Source organism: Petromyzon marinus, chromosome 52 (assembly GCF_048934315.1).
Source record: "Petromyzon marinus isolate PM22_M1 ecotype Great Lakes invasive population chromosome 52, UKy_Petmar_22M1.pri1.0, whole genome shotgun sequence".
Classification (NCBI taxonomy): Eukaryota; Metazoa; Chordata; class Hyperoartia; order Petromyzontiformes; family Petromyzontidae; genus Petromyzon; species Petromyzon marinus.
In genome coordinates, this window is record NC_133718.1 from 6,638,260 (window position 1) to 6,657,696 (window position 19,437).

Consider the following 19,437-nt stretch of genomic DNA (forward strand, 5'->3'; position numbering starts at 1 on the left):
ACGAAGGATTGTATCTACCAAACCCTTGCAGTCAACCTCCTTAGTAACATGTGCTGTTTTAGACTTGACTATTCAGACATCTGTTACAGCAAGTAGGGTTCTCTTGTCCTGAGTTTAAGCAGCAAGAATATTGTAATAATAAAGGTTTTTGGGTTAGATCGCGTTATTTATAAATGTGTCGTAACCCTCCACCACCCGACACGGCCAATCAGCAAAAAAAGTGTCACGTTGACAAAAGACAATTAGTTCACTACTTTAGCCCACCGGTGTGTTGAAGAGTGAATCCACAACATTTACAGGTACTCAAACTGTAAATGTTGTGGATTCACTCTTCAACACAAACCTTTATTATGAATAATATTGGTCGCGAAAGCCTACGTGTTAAACTGATATTGTAATAAAATATAATTCAGAAATATAAAAAACTTTTAAAGGGGCTCCTGCATTGGAATGCTATATTTTTTTGCATGTGAAAGTAGACAGAGGTATGCAGATAAAATTAATGCATAACACTCTTAAGGTTTGAATGCATGCTTTGTGAACCCATTTCTTATACCGACATCCTCTGGGTAGATTGTAGCCCAGCCAGTTTTGGAAGCGTTACAAATATGGACATCTGTGAAAAAGAGCTTTATAGCTCATCGGAATCTGTCAGTATAAATACATATTTTAATTGATGTTATCCACCAACCCTTCCCTTCAGAGCACTGGCATACAGGAGTACATCTCCATACCTAGTTTGATACGAGTATGCTGACATCCTGGAGCAAAATATATTTTGGCAGTGTCACACACAAGTGGCCAAGTTTCCATGAATATGTTTCTGAATCATACTCAGGGAAAAAGACCGTAACACTGCAGAATTTTAAGTTAATGTCAAAAGCAATGTGCCTACTCTCATGTGATGGCTGTGCACTTGCTAGGAATGGTAAAGTTTCACACAAAACTTATAAATGATATTGTGCAAGAGTGTGTCGATTTCTTTGCAAGGTGACTTGGTGTATTTCCATTGTGATTTTTGGCTGGCAGAAACTAGATTTTTTTCTGTGGTGGAAATATATTTTGCATGATACAACCCAGAATTTTAGATGGGACTTGTGTGTGTTAGATGAGTAGAGGCAATGTCAATGGGCAAACAACCTTCGTGTCACATTTATGAAATACATAGGCACACAAGCTTATTATATACAGTACATCAGTCATCAGCATCGTTAACTGAACATGCAGGTTTCAACTATGAATCATGTGCATTGTTGATCAGAAATTCTCTCCTCACTCATCTGCTGCGTCTTATTTGGCTGAAGTCCTCAATTATGTCACGTTAATGATGTTAGCCTGTTCACCAGTGATTGAAAAATAAAAATATATTTAATTTTAAACTCAATTGAACATATTTCAGCTCTGAGAATTGACATTTTCATTTTGATTGATAAGCAATTATCAATGCTGGGCGTAGAAAAGCTGCGCCTCTCGTGTGTATAAAGAGGCCAATTAAAATTATTTCACAAGTAGTTCATGAACGTACGTCATCGGAACGGAATGGAAAGAAAAACTGATGACATACACGTACGTCATCGGAACGGGAAAGGGTTAACAGGGTTAAGTTTCCCGTACTCACCTCTATGTCCAACAGGGCTCCTAGTTCCGGAGTCTCAGGCAGAAGGGGCTGGTCACACGGTAGCAGCAGCTCGGCCACCGCAATGGACTTTATCAGCAGGCTCAAGCCCCCTGAGGGCAGCAGGAGGTAGTAGGCCCGCACTGGGCCCATGCGCAGGGGGCCCGAACTTTCACTGTCACATGACGCAAGAAGCTGCTGACCCCGCACCTACAAATGGCAGCACAGCATTGTTCACTCGCTCACTCACTCACCTACCTACCTACTCACTCAATGACTCACCTATTCACTCACTTGTCCACCCACACTCACTTTGTGTGGATGGTTTTCTCTGGGTATTTAGTTTTTTTCTTCCACATGTTGAAATACTAAATACAGAATTAGTGTGACATCCTAAGCCAGAGCCAAATGCAAACAGCCTTGGTAAAAAATGAATGATATATTAATCTACTTTACTGTGACTAAAAATTTCAAACTGTAATAGGCATTATGAAATACATATTAATGTAATTTTAAACAATTTGTGATTCTGCAAAATGATAATTATCCAATCATGTTTTAAATGTTAGTCTACACTCTTGATGTCAGCATATCTTCTTCAGTCACTTCAGAATTACAACATGCCACGCAAGTAAAGATGAATCTCTTTTCAGATAAACATTTTTTTTCTGATGGGAAAAAAGCACCACTGACAAAGCATCACGGTACACTATAAAGTTTGAGGTCTTCAATGGAAATACCATCTCTCTGATATAATGGCCAGCTAAATATACGCATTCACAAGGCTGGCCCTTGGTCACGACCTGTGACAGTGTTGGCAGCCTTAAAATTATAACGTGAAAGGATTTTATATAAAACCTGTGAGAGAACATGGATGCTGGGATATAATGTCAGGCTGGCTGTATTGGTTATTGACTGCAGAGGTCAGAGTCCCCGCTTTTGTATAAAGGCAGTAGCGACGACTCATCCAGTGCCATACGTCTCTGGGAAACGCGACAGTGTCCTTAGAGCAACCGAACTCTCCTTAAAAATGTAAAGGACGCGTGGCTGCCAACAAATAATGCCTTGGCCGAGTGTGCACAGGCGTTGGGGCAGGTCCAATGCCCTGCTCAGGCGTGTTCTCACTTGACCTCAGTGGCGGCTCCCTGGGTGCGCGTGGCTATGTAGCACCGGTGTCAGAACATATTAGTGTTTTCTAAATATGAAGCAAAAAAAATCCTCCTGCCACTGCCGGTATAATGTTTCGCTTAATAAATGCGCGTGGGCTGCTGGTGTGTGCGAGGTCAACACTCATACGGCTCCAGCGAAGCTGACATTTTGAACGCAAATTCTATTGCCTGCAAGGTGACACAGACCTATAATCCAGCTGCTTGGAGGTCGTTTAGTTCATGTGGCATTGTATTAACTGGCGAAATTGTTGCATGAAAAGCCATGAACTACCGTACTCCTCAAAAGACACGAGGACTTGTAAATGTCGTTACCACTAACCCTGACGTTGACTCTGAAGCAACATGGCTTACAGGTAAGCGGGAGCTTTATCGTGAGTCGTAGTGGCTTAGGATTACAGGTAAAGTAAGTGGTACCGACGTGGATTCTTTGTGTACGTGTCAGGGTTTGCAGCTGATGGATCGGACGTGTGGCAAACTGCTTGAAAGTCTTAGGATTGTAATGCATTGCTTTGTGTCGAGAGATGAGCTGTGTAAAAAATATGATGCTCTCCAAGCCTTGGATATTTCCCCAGTCTATATTGGCCGTGACATGCATTCTGGCTAAATTGTTCTGATGGAAATAGCATTTCTGCTGTAGCGGTGATGAAAGCACGTGTGCAGAAACACTGACCGTGTTGTATTTTACTTTGTCAGCGACATTATCATTTTCATGACCGCTCTTCCACCTAAAGATGCATTGTTTATTGCTGCAGCAGCATTTCTCTTTTTAATGCAGAGGTTTAGCTGGAGAGACCAGTGGCTGAACTGTATTTGTTGTAAACAAATACAAAAAACCCTCTCTTTAATAAATGTTAAACAATAAATGCTCACTGATACATTGTACATGAGTCCAGGCCTTTTAGGTTCCAGTGATGCAAAACATTGTTGAACACGGTCTCATTTTACATAATAGGAACATGTGCACACAATTAGTGGGTTGATAGATAGGCAGGTAGGTCAATTATTAATAGTGACAGGATACTGCACGCATGTTCAGTGAGGGAAAAAAATATTTGATCCCCTGGTGATTTTGTACGTTTGCCCACTGACAAAGAAATGATCAGTCTATTATTTTAATGGTAGGTTTATTTGAACAGTGAGAGACAGAATAACAACAAAAAAATCCAGAAAAACGCATGTCAAAAATGTTATAAATTGATTTGCATTTTATTGAGGGAAATAAGTATTTGACCCCCTCTCAATCAGAAAGATTTCTGGCTTCCAGGTGTCTTTTATACAGGTAACGAGCTGAGATTAGGAGCACACTCTTAAAGGGAGTGCTCCTAATCTCAGCCTGTTACCTTTATAAAGGACACCTGTCCACAGAAGCAATCAATCAGATTCCAAACTCTCCACCATGACCAAGACCAAAGAGCTTTCCAAGGATGTCAGGGACAAGATTGTAGACCTACACAAGGCTGGAATGGGCTACAAGACCATTGCCAAGCAGCTTGGTGAGAAGGTGACAACAGTTGGTGCGATTATTCGCAAATGGAAGAAACACAAAAGAACTGTCAATCTCCCTCGGCCTGGGGCTCCATGCAAGATCTCACCTCGTGGAGTTGCAATGATCATGAGAACGGTGAGGAATCAGCCTAGAACTACACGGGAGGATCTTGTCAATGATCTCAAGGCAGCTGGGACCATAGTCACCAAGAAAACAATTGGTAACACACTACGCCATGAAAGACTGAAATCCTGCAGCGCCCGCAAGGTCCCCCTGCTCAAGACAGCACATATACATGCCCGTCTGAAGTTTGCCAATGAACATCTGAATGATTCAGATGACAACTGGGTGAAAGTGTTTTTGTCAGATGAGACCAAAATGGAGCTTTTTGGCATCAACTCAACTCGCCGTGTTTGGAGGAGGAATGCTGCCTATGACCCCAAGAACACCATCCCCACCGTCAAACATGGAGGTGGAAACATTATGCTTTGGGGGTGTTTTTCTGCTAAGGGGACAGGACAACTTCACCGCATCAAAGGGACGATGCACGGGGCCATGTACCGTCAAATCTTGGGTGAGAACCTCCTTCCCTCAGCCAGGGCATTGAAAATGGGTTGTGGATGGGTATTCGAGCATGACAATGACCCAAAACACACGGCCAAGGCAACAAAGGAGTGGCTCAAGAAGAAGCACATTAAGGTCCTGGAGTGGCCTGGCCAGTCTCCAGACCTTAATCCCATAGAAAATCTGTGGAGGGAGCTGAAGGTTCGAGTTGCCAAACGTCAGCCTCGAAACCTTAATGACTTGGAGAAGATCTGCAAAGAGGAGTGGGACAAAATCCCTCCTGAGATGTGTGCAAACCTGGTGGCCAACTACAAGAAATGTCTGACCTCTGTGATTGCCAACAAGGGTTTTGCCACCAAGTACTAAGTCATGTTTTGCAGAGGGGTCAAATACTTATTTACCTCATTAAAATGCAAATCAATTTATAACATTTTTGACATGCGTTTTTCTGGATTTTTGTTGTTGTTATTCTGTCTCTCACTGTTCAAATAAACCTACCATTAAAATTATAGACTGATCATTTCTTGTCAGTGGGCAAACGTACAAAATCAGCAGGGGATCAAATACGTTTTTTTCCCTCACTGTAGGTACTGTATATGTAAATGAATAGGTAGGCAGGCAAGGAGGTAATATTAGCCATCATGTAGGTAAGCAGGCAGGTAGGTATGTAGGAAGGAGCATTAAATTAAGGTTGCACATTGTTAACATTTATCAGAAACAGAATTTGTATGTGAAAAAAGAAAAAGCCACGATAGTTGAAAATGACTCTCATACGGTATGAAGCAGCAGTCATATGATCAACAGCAAATCATGAGGTTGCACCCCTACATAAAATACGCGTGCATTTCGTTGGTAAGGAACTATGCAATTTGTACTGATAATCGCTAATCATGGTCAAACTGCGATACAATTGCCGAGTAGTCTTAACCCTAGATTACGGCATGGGAGCACACGTAATTTTGAGCAGTGTTTTGAATGTACATGCTAGGAACGGAGCAGACCGTGCACATCTTGGTGCTGTGTGTGTTTGCGTGCAGCATGCGGCTCACCTTCAGCGAGTGAGAGAGGGCGTGGAAGTACTGCCTGTTTGTCTCCAGCTCCTCCCAGTCAAGCTTCCAGCAGCTGGTGGGCTTGAGTATCAGGGGCAGCCCGTACAGGACTGATTCGCACACTCCTTCTTCACTCACCGTGCTGCAAACCTCAGCAAGTATAGCCAGTTTGCACAACCGCAACCACTGAGCCAGGCAGCATGGGTTTGATGGCTCAAATCCTGCCACTGCCCTGTAAGACTATGGTAGACTTACGCATTATGTATGTTGAACTTATTTCGCACCATACATAGCCAACCATGATAATCGGTTACCAAAGCATGCCAGGTGTGCAGGTACATTTTTTTAAATTGGCAACTTGTATTCATGATGTGGGCTTGAGTATCAGGGGCAGCCCGTACAGGACTGATTCGCACACTCCTTCTTCACTCACCGTGCTGCAAACCTCAGCAAGTATAGCCAGTTTGCACAACCGCAACCACTGAGCCAGGCAGCATGGGTTTGATGGCTCAAATCCTGCCACTGCCCTGTAAGACTATGGTAGACTTACGCATTATGTATGTTGAACTTATTTCGCACCATACATAGCCAACCATGCTAATCGGTTACCAAAGCATGCCAGGTGTGCAGGTACATTTTTTTAAATTGGCAACTTGTATTCATGATGTAATTTATTTAGGTATACAGGAAGTTCGTGTTTTGGAATGTTTGACCAGTTCACTTTTTAACACGTATTTTGTCTGTGGGAGAACATGGGAATACTCAGAGAGCCCATGCACATGGGCATGCACATGGGGGGGGGGAGGTGATAACACTCATAGGTCCACAGAGATAGGTTCGCTAAGCAGCTTGTCCACATCATATCCAAAATAATTTTGGAGTTAGACAAATCCTGGATTAATGCTGTACACCACCATTTATAATAACTTGAAAGTGTGGTTGGTGGATCATGAAGAGATCAAGTGACCATCCATGCACAAAGCACAAAGAGTAATGACTTGCTTGTAGGAGATGTAACAACAAATAAGTTGTTGATCTGTTTATAGTTTGAGTGTTATTCACATTTTATTTTTAATCATGGTACCAAATCACCTGGAATGCACCCAATTTCAACAGAGCTCAGAAGCTAAGCTGGATTTATCCTGAAAATTTATTTGAATGAGTAACCACCTTGCATAACAGGGGTTAGAGACTGTGGAGGTATATGGTGCGCACCAGAGGCTAGCACAGCAAAGTTCATTATTTCACTGTACTTCTTTGCCCCCATGATCAATGCTCTTTGTGTTCACAAACCTGCATTGATCAGTGTGTTAGAGCAACATCCAACAATCCACATGATCTGCATGGCATGTATCCAGCAGTAGATTGACAAAGAGCTATCCATGTGCTCCAATTTCCTCCCACATTTGAAACATTACCTAAGAAATCTTCATCCATCTCTATGCAGGACCATCCTGAAAAAGAGTCTTTAGAGTCAGTGAGGCTTTCCTGTATCAATAAAGCATTATAATAGTTATTTAAATGGAGGAATGTTTAAATCTGATTACCTGTACCTCATTTACCCATATCCTCTGTCGTTGCTGGTGAAATTGACACAGATCGAGTGGTTAAATTGGCGGCAAGACCAGAACATAACACCCAGCATCCCTTAACGCTGTCACATTATATTAAGAGTGTGTTCCATTATGCTAACCGGCTCAAGTGACTGATGGTTTTTCCCACACAAGGGTAAACCCAAACATATAACGTGGTTATAGGCCACTGTTTGCAATAGCATTGTCTGTTAGTAAAAACAAATAAGTGGCCTGCTTTCACTTTTAGCAAATCATTCTGTTTGTTTTTCTAATGTTTTCTTCCAATTATATTCAAATTGCCTCTTGGAGTCCTGTTATGGGACATATGGAGCTCCCACACAATGAGCAATGCATCACTAAGTGTCTAGGAATGGTACCAGAAGGTGACATTACAGAAATAGGTGCCCTCAATAGCTTCTCTATTAACATTTGGAGCGCACCTTTTATAAGCAATGAAAATAACATTTGTTGGAGGCCAATACAACCAAAATGGTGTAATTCTCAGAACTGGAATTCAGCTGCAATACAGTGAGGGAAAAAAGTATTTGATCCCCTGCTGATTTTGTACGTTTGCCCACTGACAAAGAAATGATCAGTCTATAATTGTAATGGTAGGTTTATTTGAACAGTGAGAGACAGAATAACAACACAATCCAGAAAAACGCATGTCAAAAATGTTATAAATTGATTTGCATTTTAATGAGGGAAATAAGTATTTGACCCCTCTGCAAAACATGACTTAGTACTTGGTGGCAAAACCCTTGTTGGCAATCACAGAGGTCAGACGTTCCTTGTAGTTGGCCACCAGGTTTGCACACATCTCAGGAGGGATTTTGTCCCACTCCTCTTTGCAGATCTTCTCCAAGTCATTAAGGTTTCGAGGCTGACGTTTGGCAACTCGAACCTTCAGCTCCCTCCACAGATTTTCTATGGGATTAAGGTCTGGAGACTGGCTAGGCCACTCCAGGACCTTAATTTGCTTCTTCTTGAGCCACTCCTTTGTTGCCTTGGCCGTGTGTTTTGGGTCATTGTCATGCTGGAATACCCATCCACGACCCATTTTCAATGCTCTGGCTGAGGGAAGGAGGTTCTCACCCAAGATTTGACGGTACATGGCCCCGTCCATCGTCCCTTTGATGCGGTGAAGTTGTTCTGTCCCCTTAGCAGAAAAACACCCCCAAAGCATGTTTCCACCTCCATGTTTGACGGTGGGGATGGTGTTCTTGGGGTCATAGGCAGCATTCCTCCTCCTCCAAACACGGCGAGTTGAGTTGATGCCAAAGAGCTCCATTTTGGTCTCATCTGACCACAACACTTTCACCCAGTTCCACTCCAGCGCTAATTCCTTTGTCAAGGGGTACCTCTGCGGATGTGTATACTTTAACTTAGCTATTTCAATGAGCCATTTCAATGCTAAATTATATGCTAATTCCTTTGTCAAGGCGCTTGGTCTTTTTCTTCTCACACAGCTTAAAGGTCGTGATCTAAGCGTGGCTTCTTCCACTCCAGCGCTGTCCTCCAGACAGTCTCGTCCCTTCACCTGATGAAGGCCGCTTGTGTTGTGGCCGAAACGTCGTGATTTTTTGTTATTTTATTTTCACCTACGTGACTTTAGCCAATAGAACCAAAGAGTATGGATCCTAGCAGTCACGAAAGCTTTAAATCTAGAATTTTCACCCAGTTGTCCTCTGAATCATTGATGTTCATTGATGTTCATTGGCAAACTTCAGACGGGCATGTATATGTGCTTTCTTGAGCAGGGGAACCTTACGGGCGCTGCAGGATTTCAGTCCTTCACGGCGTAGTGTGTTACCAATTGTTTTCTTGGTGACTATGGTCCCAGCTGCCTTGAGATCATTGACAAGATCCTCCCGTGTAGTTCTGGGCTGATTCCTCACCGTTCTCATGATCATTGCAACTCCACGAGGTGAGATCTTGCATGGAGCCCCAGGCCGAGGGAGATTGGCAGTTCTTTTGTGTTTCTTCCATTTGCGAATAATCGCACCAACTGTTGTCACCTTCTCACCAAGCTGCTTGGCAATGGTCTTGTAACCAATTCCAGCCTTGTGTAGGTCTACAATCTTGTCCTTGACATCCTTGGAGAGCTCTTTGGTCTTGGCCATGGTGGAGAGTTTGGAATCTGATTGATTGATTGATTCTGTGGACAGGTGTCTTTTATACAGGTAACGAGCTTGTTACCTGTATAAAAGACACCTGGGAGCCATAAATCTTTCTGACTGAGAGGGGGTCAAATACTTATTTTCCTCATTAAAGTGAAAAAATTACAATTATAGACTGATCATTTCTTTGTCAGTGGGCAAACGTACAAAATCAGCAGGGGATCAAATACTTTTTTCCCTCACTGTAGGTAAAAAAAAACAACGTTAATGTGATAGGGGTTTTTTTTGCACAGATTGAGTTTGATTTAATTACAGGTGGTTAAAACCTGGATTAGAACTCTTGAGCTCAGTTGTCTGCTTATTGCTCGAACAAAGCAAAAGACCCTCATGTCAATAAGCCAACCACTATTTTATATCTTACTCTGTGGGACAGTTTGACCACTATCACTGACCAAAGGGACATATACCGTATTTTCCCGCATATAGCCCGCATACGCGTTTAACCCGCAGACGCATATACCCCGCAAAATTAGCGTTTTGTGTAAAACAAATTTCAGATCGCCCGCACCTCCATATACCCCGCATGCATTAATATCTTTAACGTCGTTACCGCAGCTTAATTCCATCATATTAATACAAAGTTTACATTTGTAATACATTCCACTATCAATTGTTAACATTACAATCATAACGTGCACAAAGACAACAAACTAACCAGAAACGAGTAAACTTAACAGTAAATAAGTAGCAAAAGTAAATATCCAATAAATAAGTAACACATAACTGGTAGATACGTAAGTAAGCGTACTGTTAGGCTAACCAGCATTCGACCTCATCATATTACAGCTACTCGACCGGTAGTTACCCCTGTACAGTTTTAGCACTGGTAGATTGCGCACTGCGCAGACAATAGTGGCACTACGGTAACACCATTTCCTCCTGGCAACAAAGCCATTGGAAGTTTGAAACAAAGCTCATGGTCGCGACTGTATAGTGCTCAGCCAATAGCAGCGGCCTAAGGGACACAGCAATTATGATTCCGCGTCTGGTAGACGCTTGTTAAGGCCTTTCCCATTGTGCAATCCATAGCCTCAATTGAAACTTTCGCACCCCCCTACAGCCACTGAAAGTATTACGGTAAACAAAGTGCGCCCACTTCAAACATTGTCGTTTCATTGTACAAACAATTCGATTAATTTCAAACGTGATAACATGTGCAATTTTAGTGTGAGTGGTTTATTCAGCAGTGCTTTAGTCAAAGGTAAGTGTTGCATCGTTGATAGTCTTACCATGAAAAAATTAAACGAGTTATGACATGTCACACGTGTAAAATATTTTTGGGATAGCCCGCACCTCCATATATCCTGCAGGGTCTTGTTTTGTTTGTAAAAAGCGGTATACCCCCCGGTTATACGCGGGAAAATACGGTAGTTTGTAGCTTTGAACCGTAGTTCATAGCACACAAGTGGAATCTTTTCCTTTATGTTTTGCAATCTCGATATAATTTATTAATTTTAAACTGATTTGTTTACCTTTCCGATAATTGCACTCCTATCGTGTTTTGTATTGTTTGTTGTTGTAGCATTCTGACCCGCCCCTATTGGACATGTGAAAAGAGCTTTATAGCTCATCGGATTTCTCCAGTATAAATATTCTGATTCTGGATAGAACATGAGCACTTTATTGGTCTTTAAAGGTGCTTTCACGTGTAGCTTTGACATGACTACAAGTCATTATTTTTCCATGGCTACCTTTTTAAATGCTATAGCAGAGTACAATATTATACGATCCAATTTTAATATATAGATTTATAAATGCAATGTCATCTCAAGGCTACTTAATTAAAGTCCAAGCGAAAACTTCGACTGAGCGTAATGAGGAATTCATGACAGATGAGGCATTTTCATATTTGAAGAACATCATCCTAATTAACCCCCATACACCAGATTATGTAAACCTGACACCTGGATATTGGATTTCTGAGAACATTTTAATTATTGAATGCTGAGCACGTTTGCAATGTTTTTAAAATATATATGTTTTATGTCGAGAGCGGATATGATTGAAAAACTAATGGTAGGATTGCTTCTTTAGCTACTAAACTGGATTGGGTTTTTTTTTCTCTCCGAAATACCTTTGGTCTCCGGTTAAATTGCTGTCCGAATAGAATGCAGAATTGTGATCGTACTTGTGAACCTATCTTGCTCAAAATGAGCAAGAGAGAAGTGGTCAGTTATGTTGGTGGCTTTGAGACAACGGTGAACATTTCTCATTTCTGCAGTGGGACCAATCTCTTCGTAGAACCACTGTTGACTATTCCACAAGGTGACTGTTGATGGAACCCATATCACGATTTGAACCCACAACCTTGCAATCATGAGCGGAGCGATCTAACTGCAGCACCACCTGGACAGATAACTCAGTGGCTTCTCACGAATATGAGCATGGGAGGTCCTCCTCTCCGATCTACTGTTCTGAGCCTTTGAAATTCCACATTCCTACAGCAGGGGTATGCCTTCCCATAGAAGAAGCGTTGTAGATTGCTTACCTCAATGAGTACACCATATTTGAAAACAATGACATTGTGTCAATTTGCATGTAGATGGGTAAACATTTTCACAAAATGTCAAGTTATTTTTTTTATTATATCAAATAAACACCTGCATGCATATCCTTAAAACAAAGCCCATCACATGTTATAGATTGAAGGCATATATGTAACTATGGCATATAAACCATGAATAGTAAAGGCCTGTGCACACTGAAATATTTAGCAGTGGCAATTTTATACCTAAAGTGAAATGGCATTTTGCTGCTGTTTACAGTCCTGCTTTCTGAAGAAGGCCACAATGCGAGCAAAATGTGTGTGCATCCTGCAGAAACATTTTAAATAAATAACAGTGCATTTTTTCTGGTCTGGCTTGAAGTTCAAAGTGAAACTGTACACTGAGTTTTATTTTTGTATTGCACTTTGAAAAAAAAAAGATTCGTGCATCTGGCTAAGAAATGGCTTGTGTTTGATTTTGAATCTTTGCACTCGTTTTTTTTTTTGCATTCATCCATGCTCACTCTGAGTCATGATCACAGGCAGTCACAATCAACGCGGTACAATTACCACAGAGTAAATGGGAGCAGGGTGAAGTCAGTTCGTCAATGTCACTTTGACGCCCATATTATTTTTGGCTAAGAAAACAACCATTCAGCAGAAGCGCAGAAAAAAAATTATGATGTTCCTAACGTTTGCGAACTAATTAAACCAAAGTTACTCTTGGCACTTATACCAAAGTTTAATTGGTGAAGGAAAGTTTATTTAATTATTAAAAGCTCACCATGGAAGTGCAGAACACTAACTGTACTGTCAGATGAGATCACAGCAATCCAGCTGATTTGTCAAATTAAGTTCATGTCTGCAGATCTTGAAAAAATAAAAATAAAAGACTGAATACATATGCACCAGGTGTGTTCCCAAACATATAACATTAAACGATGACATTCTTGTAATAACGGACAGCTGTGAATTGTGACATGGCTCAAAATTTGAATATAAACCACCACTTGTACAACGTTCCATGTATAATTGGCACATGCAGCTGCAGCGTCTATTTTTTTTACGTTAATATTTATTTATTTCCCCAGCAAATCTTTCCTGAGCTTTTAAGACTTTTAAAAGAGGGTTCTGCCTTGGGATATTTGGCTAGCTTATTATTTTTTTTTCTGAATGTGGAAGTAAAGAAGAGTGCCCAGAGAAGATCCATGCTCATGAGATGGCACTCAAAATTCCACTAAGAAACCCGTCAGAAACTTATTTGATGGATTGCCTCCTATAGGCATCACCTACATTTCCTGCTCGTTGGTGTCTCTCACACACAACTCTGTTCCATCTCTGCGCAATCCACCAACCCCATCTTGAAGATGCTGATTTATAGGTTGAAATGTAACAATTGATTAATTGCACATCAGTGTTTCCATGTTATTTTATTCAGTGATCGATTATCATAATACCTGTTTTGTGCTTGCTGTGTGTGTAGATTCTGAAGTGGTATTAATATATATCATAATGGTGTAATTGCATAGAGTATGATTCAGAAAAAAATGATAATAACAAGTATTCCTAAATTACATGTGTGCACCACCCACACCAGGCAATAAGCAGTTTTAGTTGGCCAGTGGCACACTACATTTTTGTAGAGAGTGGCACTTGTGAAATTCTAGTCTGCGTAGTCTACTCATGTCAAGCTTTGCCAATATACCAATCTTTTCATTTCACATTCATAATTCCTAGCTTTAAAGTACATGGGCTCACAAACCAGCATGCACCGTCTCTAATGTGACATTTAGGTAAAAATGTACACCTTCTTTCCACCATGACCCACCATGACCCACCCTGGTTATGGCGGCATGCAGATAAGCACATTTAATGTGAATGGAATGGTCCACAGTTAAAACTGACGCTTGTAAACATTGTAATTAATGTGCTGCTTTGGTTATCAGGCTACCACCATTTGCCATTGTCTACTTTTATGATTGTGCATATTACTCATATAAAATGCCCTCCTGAATGTTTTGTTTGAATCTGCTTGAATGTAATGTTTTAGTAGATATGTAAATGCACCAATTTAGAAGATGGATCTGTCTAAAATTATACAGACTGCTGATTTCACATGTACTTCATCCAAATTATATGCATGCTGGTAATTACTTTCAGGGAAGGCTTGTTATTGTGAGTGAGTATAACGCAGTTTAGTGATTAGTGATCTAAGCTAAATGGAATGTTTGTGAAAATCATAGTTTTTATGCTTATATTCAAACAGATTTAACAAGTGTGCATTCTAGAAATATAATATGAAATACGCCACATAGTTATACAGTATGCATGGTGAAATAACATTTCATACAAGCAAGAAAAGACCCCGGGGCCGGCCCAGGACACGCTGGCAGGACTATGTCGCTCGGCTGGTCTGAGAACACGTGGGAATTCCCCAGGAAGAGCTGGAGTTTGTCGCCAGGGAAAGGGAGGTCTGAACCACCCTACTCAACATGCTGCTGCCGCGATCCTCGTCAAGACAAGCGGATTGAGAAAAGAACGAACGAATGAACAAGCAGAAACTCAACTTTTTCCCAATATTCAAATTATTGATGCACCAGTGGTTGTAGAAACGGGTTTACTTTGAAACTATTGCAACCGATGTGAAAATGTATGACTTTTGATGCCTCGATTTTACAATGCCTCTCGGAAATTGTTAAATAAATTCAGCATTAAATTGCGGTGATGGCTGATTATGAAATGGACAAAGATTATGAAAGCCACAACATTTTATTTGATAGAATGTCTCGCGAGGTTGCACTGATCGAGCCAGGCGGCACGATTGGTACAGCACTCCAATGCAAAAGGTTACGAGTTCAAATCCCAATAAGGGGTCAACTCAGCCCTACACCCCTCTGGGATTGATAAAATGAGCACATAAGCACCACCCTATTGTAAGTGTACAGTGATTGTCAGATGAATCGACGTGCCTATGCCATAGAAATCTAGCATTTCCTCCACTTGCTGAGGGTCCTGGAGGTGACCACTGACTCTGCTCGTTTGCACAAGAAGACACTTTGACAACAGTCCAGTGAAAGAAATGTAGATTTTTACAAATGTTTTAGTCATGTATTACATTTAGACATATTGTTTTAAAAGGCACAACTGTAAAATGCATGACAGCTCTGCATACACTGAACATCCTTCACAAATATGGCACAGAATCATGCATAATTAGCCCTGATTAGACATACACCTGAATGACAATGAGTTGCCTACATGAAGTAGTACAGCAAGTAGGTTTCTGACAGGCTTTTTACTTTAGAATATAGAGAGAGTCCCGCTATGTATAAAATGAGTGCAGAGTGCATTCTCATATGGGGATCCCGCTGTGGCGAGATCTTAACTACTTTACTTGGTATACAAGAGTACTTGGGTTCGATCCCAACCCTGATGCCTGTATATTTGGAATTTGCACGGTCTCTCCATTGTCGCGTAGATTTTTCCCCGGGCCCTCCGGTTTTCCCTTCGCATTTATAAACATGCGTTGAGAGTATTTGGTGGCTATCCATTTTTTATTTAGTTTATATTGTATGTCATTGTATGGTACCTGACAGCCTTGAGGTGGTGAATGGGCACCAAGGCTGCACTAGAAGATTTTCCAGTCATGGGAGGGATGCGTTTCAAAGCTGAGCCCTCGATGTTCAGCGTGAAGTTGGTGGTACCCGGCAGTAGAGGTGGGTTCAGAATGGTCTCCTGAATATCGCACTTCAGTGTGACTGTGTGCGTGCGTGCAAGTGTGTATGTGAGAGTGTGGGTGTGGAGAGCAGTGGCGCAGTGGTTAGCACGCTACGCTATAAATCCGGCGACCCGAGTTTGATTCTCGCTCATAGCCAATACCAGTGACGGTTATCTCAACCAATCCTGTGTTTCCCATAGGTTGATTCAGCCTCAAATGAGTACCTGGTGTGATGTGGAAATATTGTCACTAGGGAGACAAAGGCAGCCGGGCGTGGTGCTGGCCACCCACCCCCTTGTGTGTCATGCTGGCTGTCATAGATGCTTGCAAACAGCACTTTGACAAGAAGCCTGTTAAGGTTATATGGGGGATATTTGTCTTTGATCATCATTATCACACTGCACAGAAATCCCAGCGGCCCTGGTTCAATTTCTAACAACATCCTTGGCAAGTGATTTATTGACCTCTTGACCTTTTCTGGGCCTCTCTTAGGTCAACACAAACACTTTTTGTGGTGGGCAAGCATCAGTACTGGGAAGACAAAGGTGGCCAGATGTGGTGTTGACTACACTACTGCCTCATGAGCTGTATCAGCCTTAATAGTTGTTCGCTGGCTTCAATGGGGAATCTTTGTCTTGCAATGTGAAGTAGAGTGCTTGAGAGAATGAATACTGCAATCACGATGGTCTTTTGTTGAGTGAAGCTAATGCTAATTCGAGCAATATAAACGGTTTTCGTAATGTGTACTCTTTTCCATCAAGTAGGAAGACATGAGCCCGTGGTTCGTTCTTCTTTATTGTTTTCGGGAAAAATCAATTTCATTACCCTTTCATAAATGGTTGGCCATATACATGGAATTAATGACACATTGACAAGGATATTTCTTATCTTTGCACAAGTTAAAGGTTCTGAGAAATGCATCGGTAAATGCACAGACTAGCGGTCAGCACCAACTCCTACCACTGGCTCAACGGTGCTAGCAGCGATTATTACGGGCCCATGTTCATTTGAGCAGGAAGAGACTTTTGACTTTGAAATTGCAAAAAGAAAACTATCGCAAAAGTGAAATTCTCTTCTTATCGTTTTGTTTTCTGTCTACATTGTTAGAACATACTGCTGAGGTTATTTGACTATGGTTAAAATATTTAAATTGTTGTATTCCACTCAACCATGGACCTTTACCGGACTAGAGCGAATAAATAAACCATCGCGGACCGACCATAACAGATTGTAACATGAAATGTTGATGAGGGCGTTAAAGTGCACATCTAGGAGACAGTTAAAAAAATCATAAACTGGCATCAACAGACAGTAAAAAAAACCCCAAAAGTGAAGTGTTACCACTTGTCTACAATACACAAAAGCGCTTCACATTCCCCAGACGCCTGCCTTCTCTATTCAAAGCTTAAACTTGTCATATACGTGCGGCCTAACGGCTTACTAACTGAAAGGAGGCAGCAGCCGAGAGTTGCGAGTAAAAGCTAGGTCGGCCGTGAGCTAAACTACATGGACAAAGTCAGCACTGCACGCAGGGGCGACTGAAGGCTTATAACAATACGATTTGGATCTGTAAAGCATATAAATGCAGCCGCATTATCAAGAAGTTGCACAAAATAGTTCGGATGGTATATTTTTACGGAAAGATGAAGACTTTATGATTGAAGACACATTTCAAAGAACTGACAGTCACACGAGAGGCCAGGCAGGTGCCTCCCTATAAATTAGTTAAGTCAGTATGCTGCTTCCCCACTGAAAACACTGCCCCCTATAAAAGAATTCTCAGGCAATCTGTCGTTTGGCTACCCATTAAAACATCCTTGGCACTAAGTCAATAAAATACATGTCCTTACTGTGCGGGCATTACAGCTTTTATTATTCAGCAGTCAGCCTATACAGCACGTTGGAATTTGGTTTGTAGCGTGATACCACCTGACGCGGTCTCCTGTTGCCACTAGGCAATCACATGTCATGCACAGGTGGGATAGTGTCGCAATGTGGACTGCATACTGATAGACTGTGTTTTAAGTGTAGTTTAGATACTGGCTATACCTTTTACACAAGCCTCCCTTAAGTAATTATTCTTCCATCATGCTAACTGCACGTGATCAAATTTCATTAATCAGAGTAAATTACTTAATCGCAATCTTGAGAGTAAATGTTTTGGAAACTAACTGCAGGCAACTGCAGCAGTTATACCTCTGAACAAATCATGCGGAATGTGCCCAATCTCATCAGATCTCAGACGCTAACCAGGATTGCGCTGTGGATAGAGCTTGGATGAGTGACCATCACGTACAAACAGGTTGTTATGGGGCCTGCAAGATTATCTGGTAGAGGGCAATATTGCCGTGTAGGTATTCGCAACTGTGCCTCGATATGTTTTGGGTATTACTGCATGTCCAGTGTTGTGCTGTAGTTGCAAATCCATGCTCTTTGCCTTCACTAACCTGCACTGACTGTTGTGGTTAAGTATGGTCAAATAACTCCCATGGCCCATGCAGTATGGGCAGGTCCAGATTGACCAAACATATTTACCATAATCAAGGTATTCTCCAGATTATAAGATGCATTTTTTTCCCATATACTGAAAAATAAAATATATCATCTGGTATTACATTTTGGACCATATCTGTATAACTTTATTGACTCCTGGCACAAGTTTGCGGTGTGTCTTACCTTCCGGAATGTCTTATAATCCAGAGAATATTGTAAACAGTACATAAGCTATGTTCATCGACTGTAAATAACAAGTATTATGTATGTATGTTGAACTTCTTTCACACCGTACGTAGCCAACCGTGTCAATCGGAGGTAATGGAGTGCTGAATAACTGTGGTAAGCATATAGGCCAATGAAAATGGATGGTTAAATTCCAAGAACTAAATAGGCATTTTTATGGAACTGCATGTTTAAAGTTAACAACTTTAAAGATTACAACAAAGCCCTTTGCACCACCTAGCAAATCCCAAGCAAAGTGAATTAATATTTTTTTCCTCAATGAATACTATATCTGGTTTCTATTAGCGTTCAGTTTTCTATGTACAGTACTTATTTAAAAAAATGTTACTTCGTTTATTCGAGGTCTCTCTAGCATGATTATTTATATTGCCTTTTCAGTCGCCTTTCGCCTTGTTTTAAATAAAAGCTACTCGGTTCATTTTGGCAGTCATTCACCGACGTTCTAATTAGAAATAGCAGAAATTACTCCAAAAAATGCCTTTCTTTCGATTTACTGCAACTTAAATCCATTTATATATTATTAAAAAAAACTTTCAGCAGTATATTTGACCCAGTTTTGAGCAAGATATATATATTAAAAATATGTATCCATGTTATCAATGTTTAAATCCCTTCTTACTCCAATAAACATTGCTCATTTGAGAAAACAAAATACACTGGCCACATCGATGTGGACTGCGACTGTGGAATTTTCCTGCTACCCTGCATTTGACTCTGGAATTATATAAACCAGAGTTCTCTTTTCAGCCTTTTCCTCACACTTTATACCCTAGCTGGAAACTCGGTGACATTAATTGTGTTTAAATGTTTCCATTTTTAGGTGGCCTGACAGCTGGCGGAGTGGTTAGTGAGCTCGTA

At 41.2% G+C, this 19,437-nt stretch overlaps 1 protein-coding gene across 1 annotated transcript in view; it reads right to left on the reverse strand.

The window, feature by feature from the left end:
* Positions 1-19,437, reverse strand: part of M1AP (meiosis 1 associated protein) — a 49,652-nt gene that overhangs the window by 7,922 nt on the left and 22,293 nt on the right. The window contains exons 6-9 of the mRNA XM_076075021.1: positions 15,712-15,880; positions 6,261-6,320; positions 5,884-6,115; positions 1,619-1,825 (exon numbers count right to left, since the gene is read on the reverse strand). Of these exons, the coding sequence (XP_075931136.1) occupies positions 1,619-1,825; positions 5,884-6,115; positions 6,261-6,320; positions 15,712-15,880 (668 nt within the window). The remainder of the gene's footprint in view (positions 1-1,618; positions 1,826-5,883; positions 6,116-6,260; positions 6,321-15,711; positions 15,881-19,437) is intronic.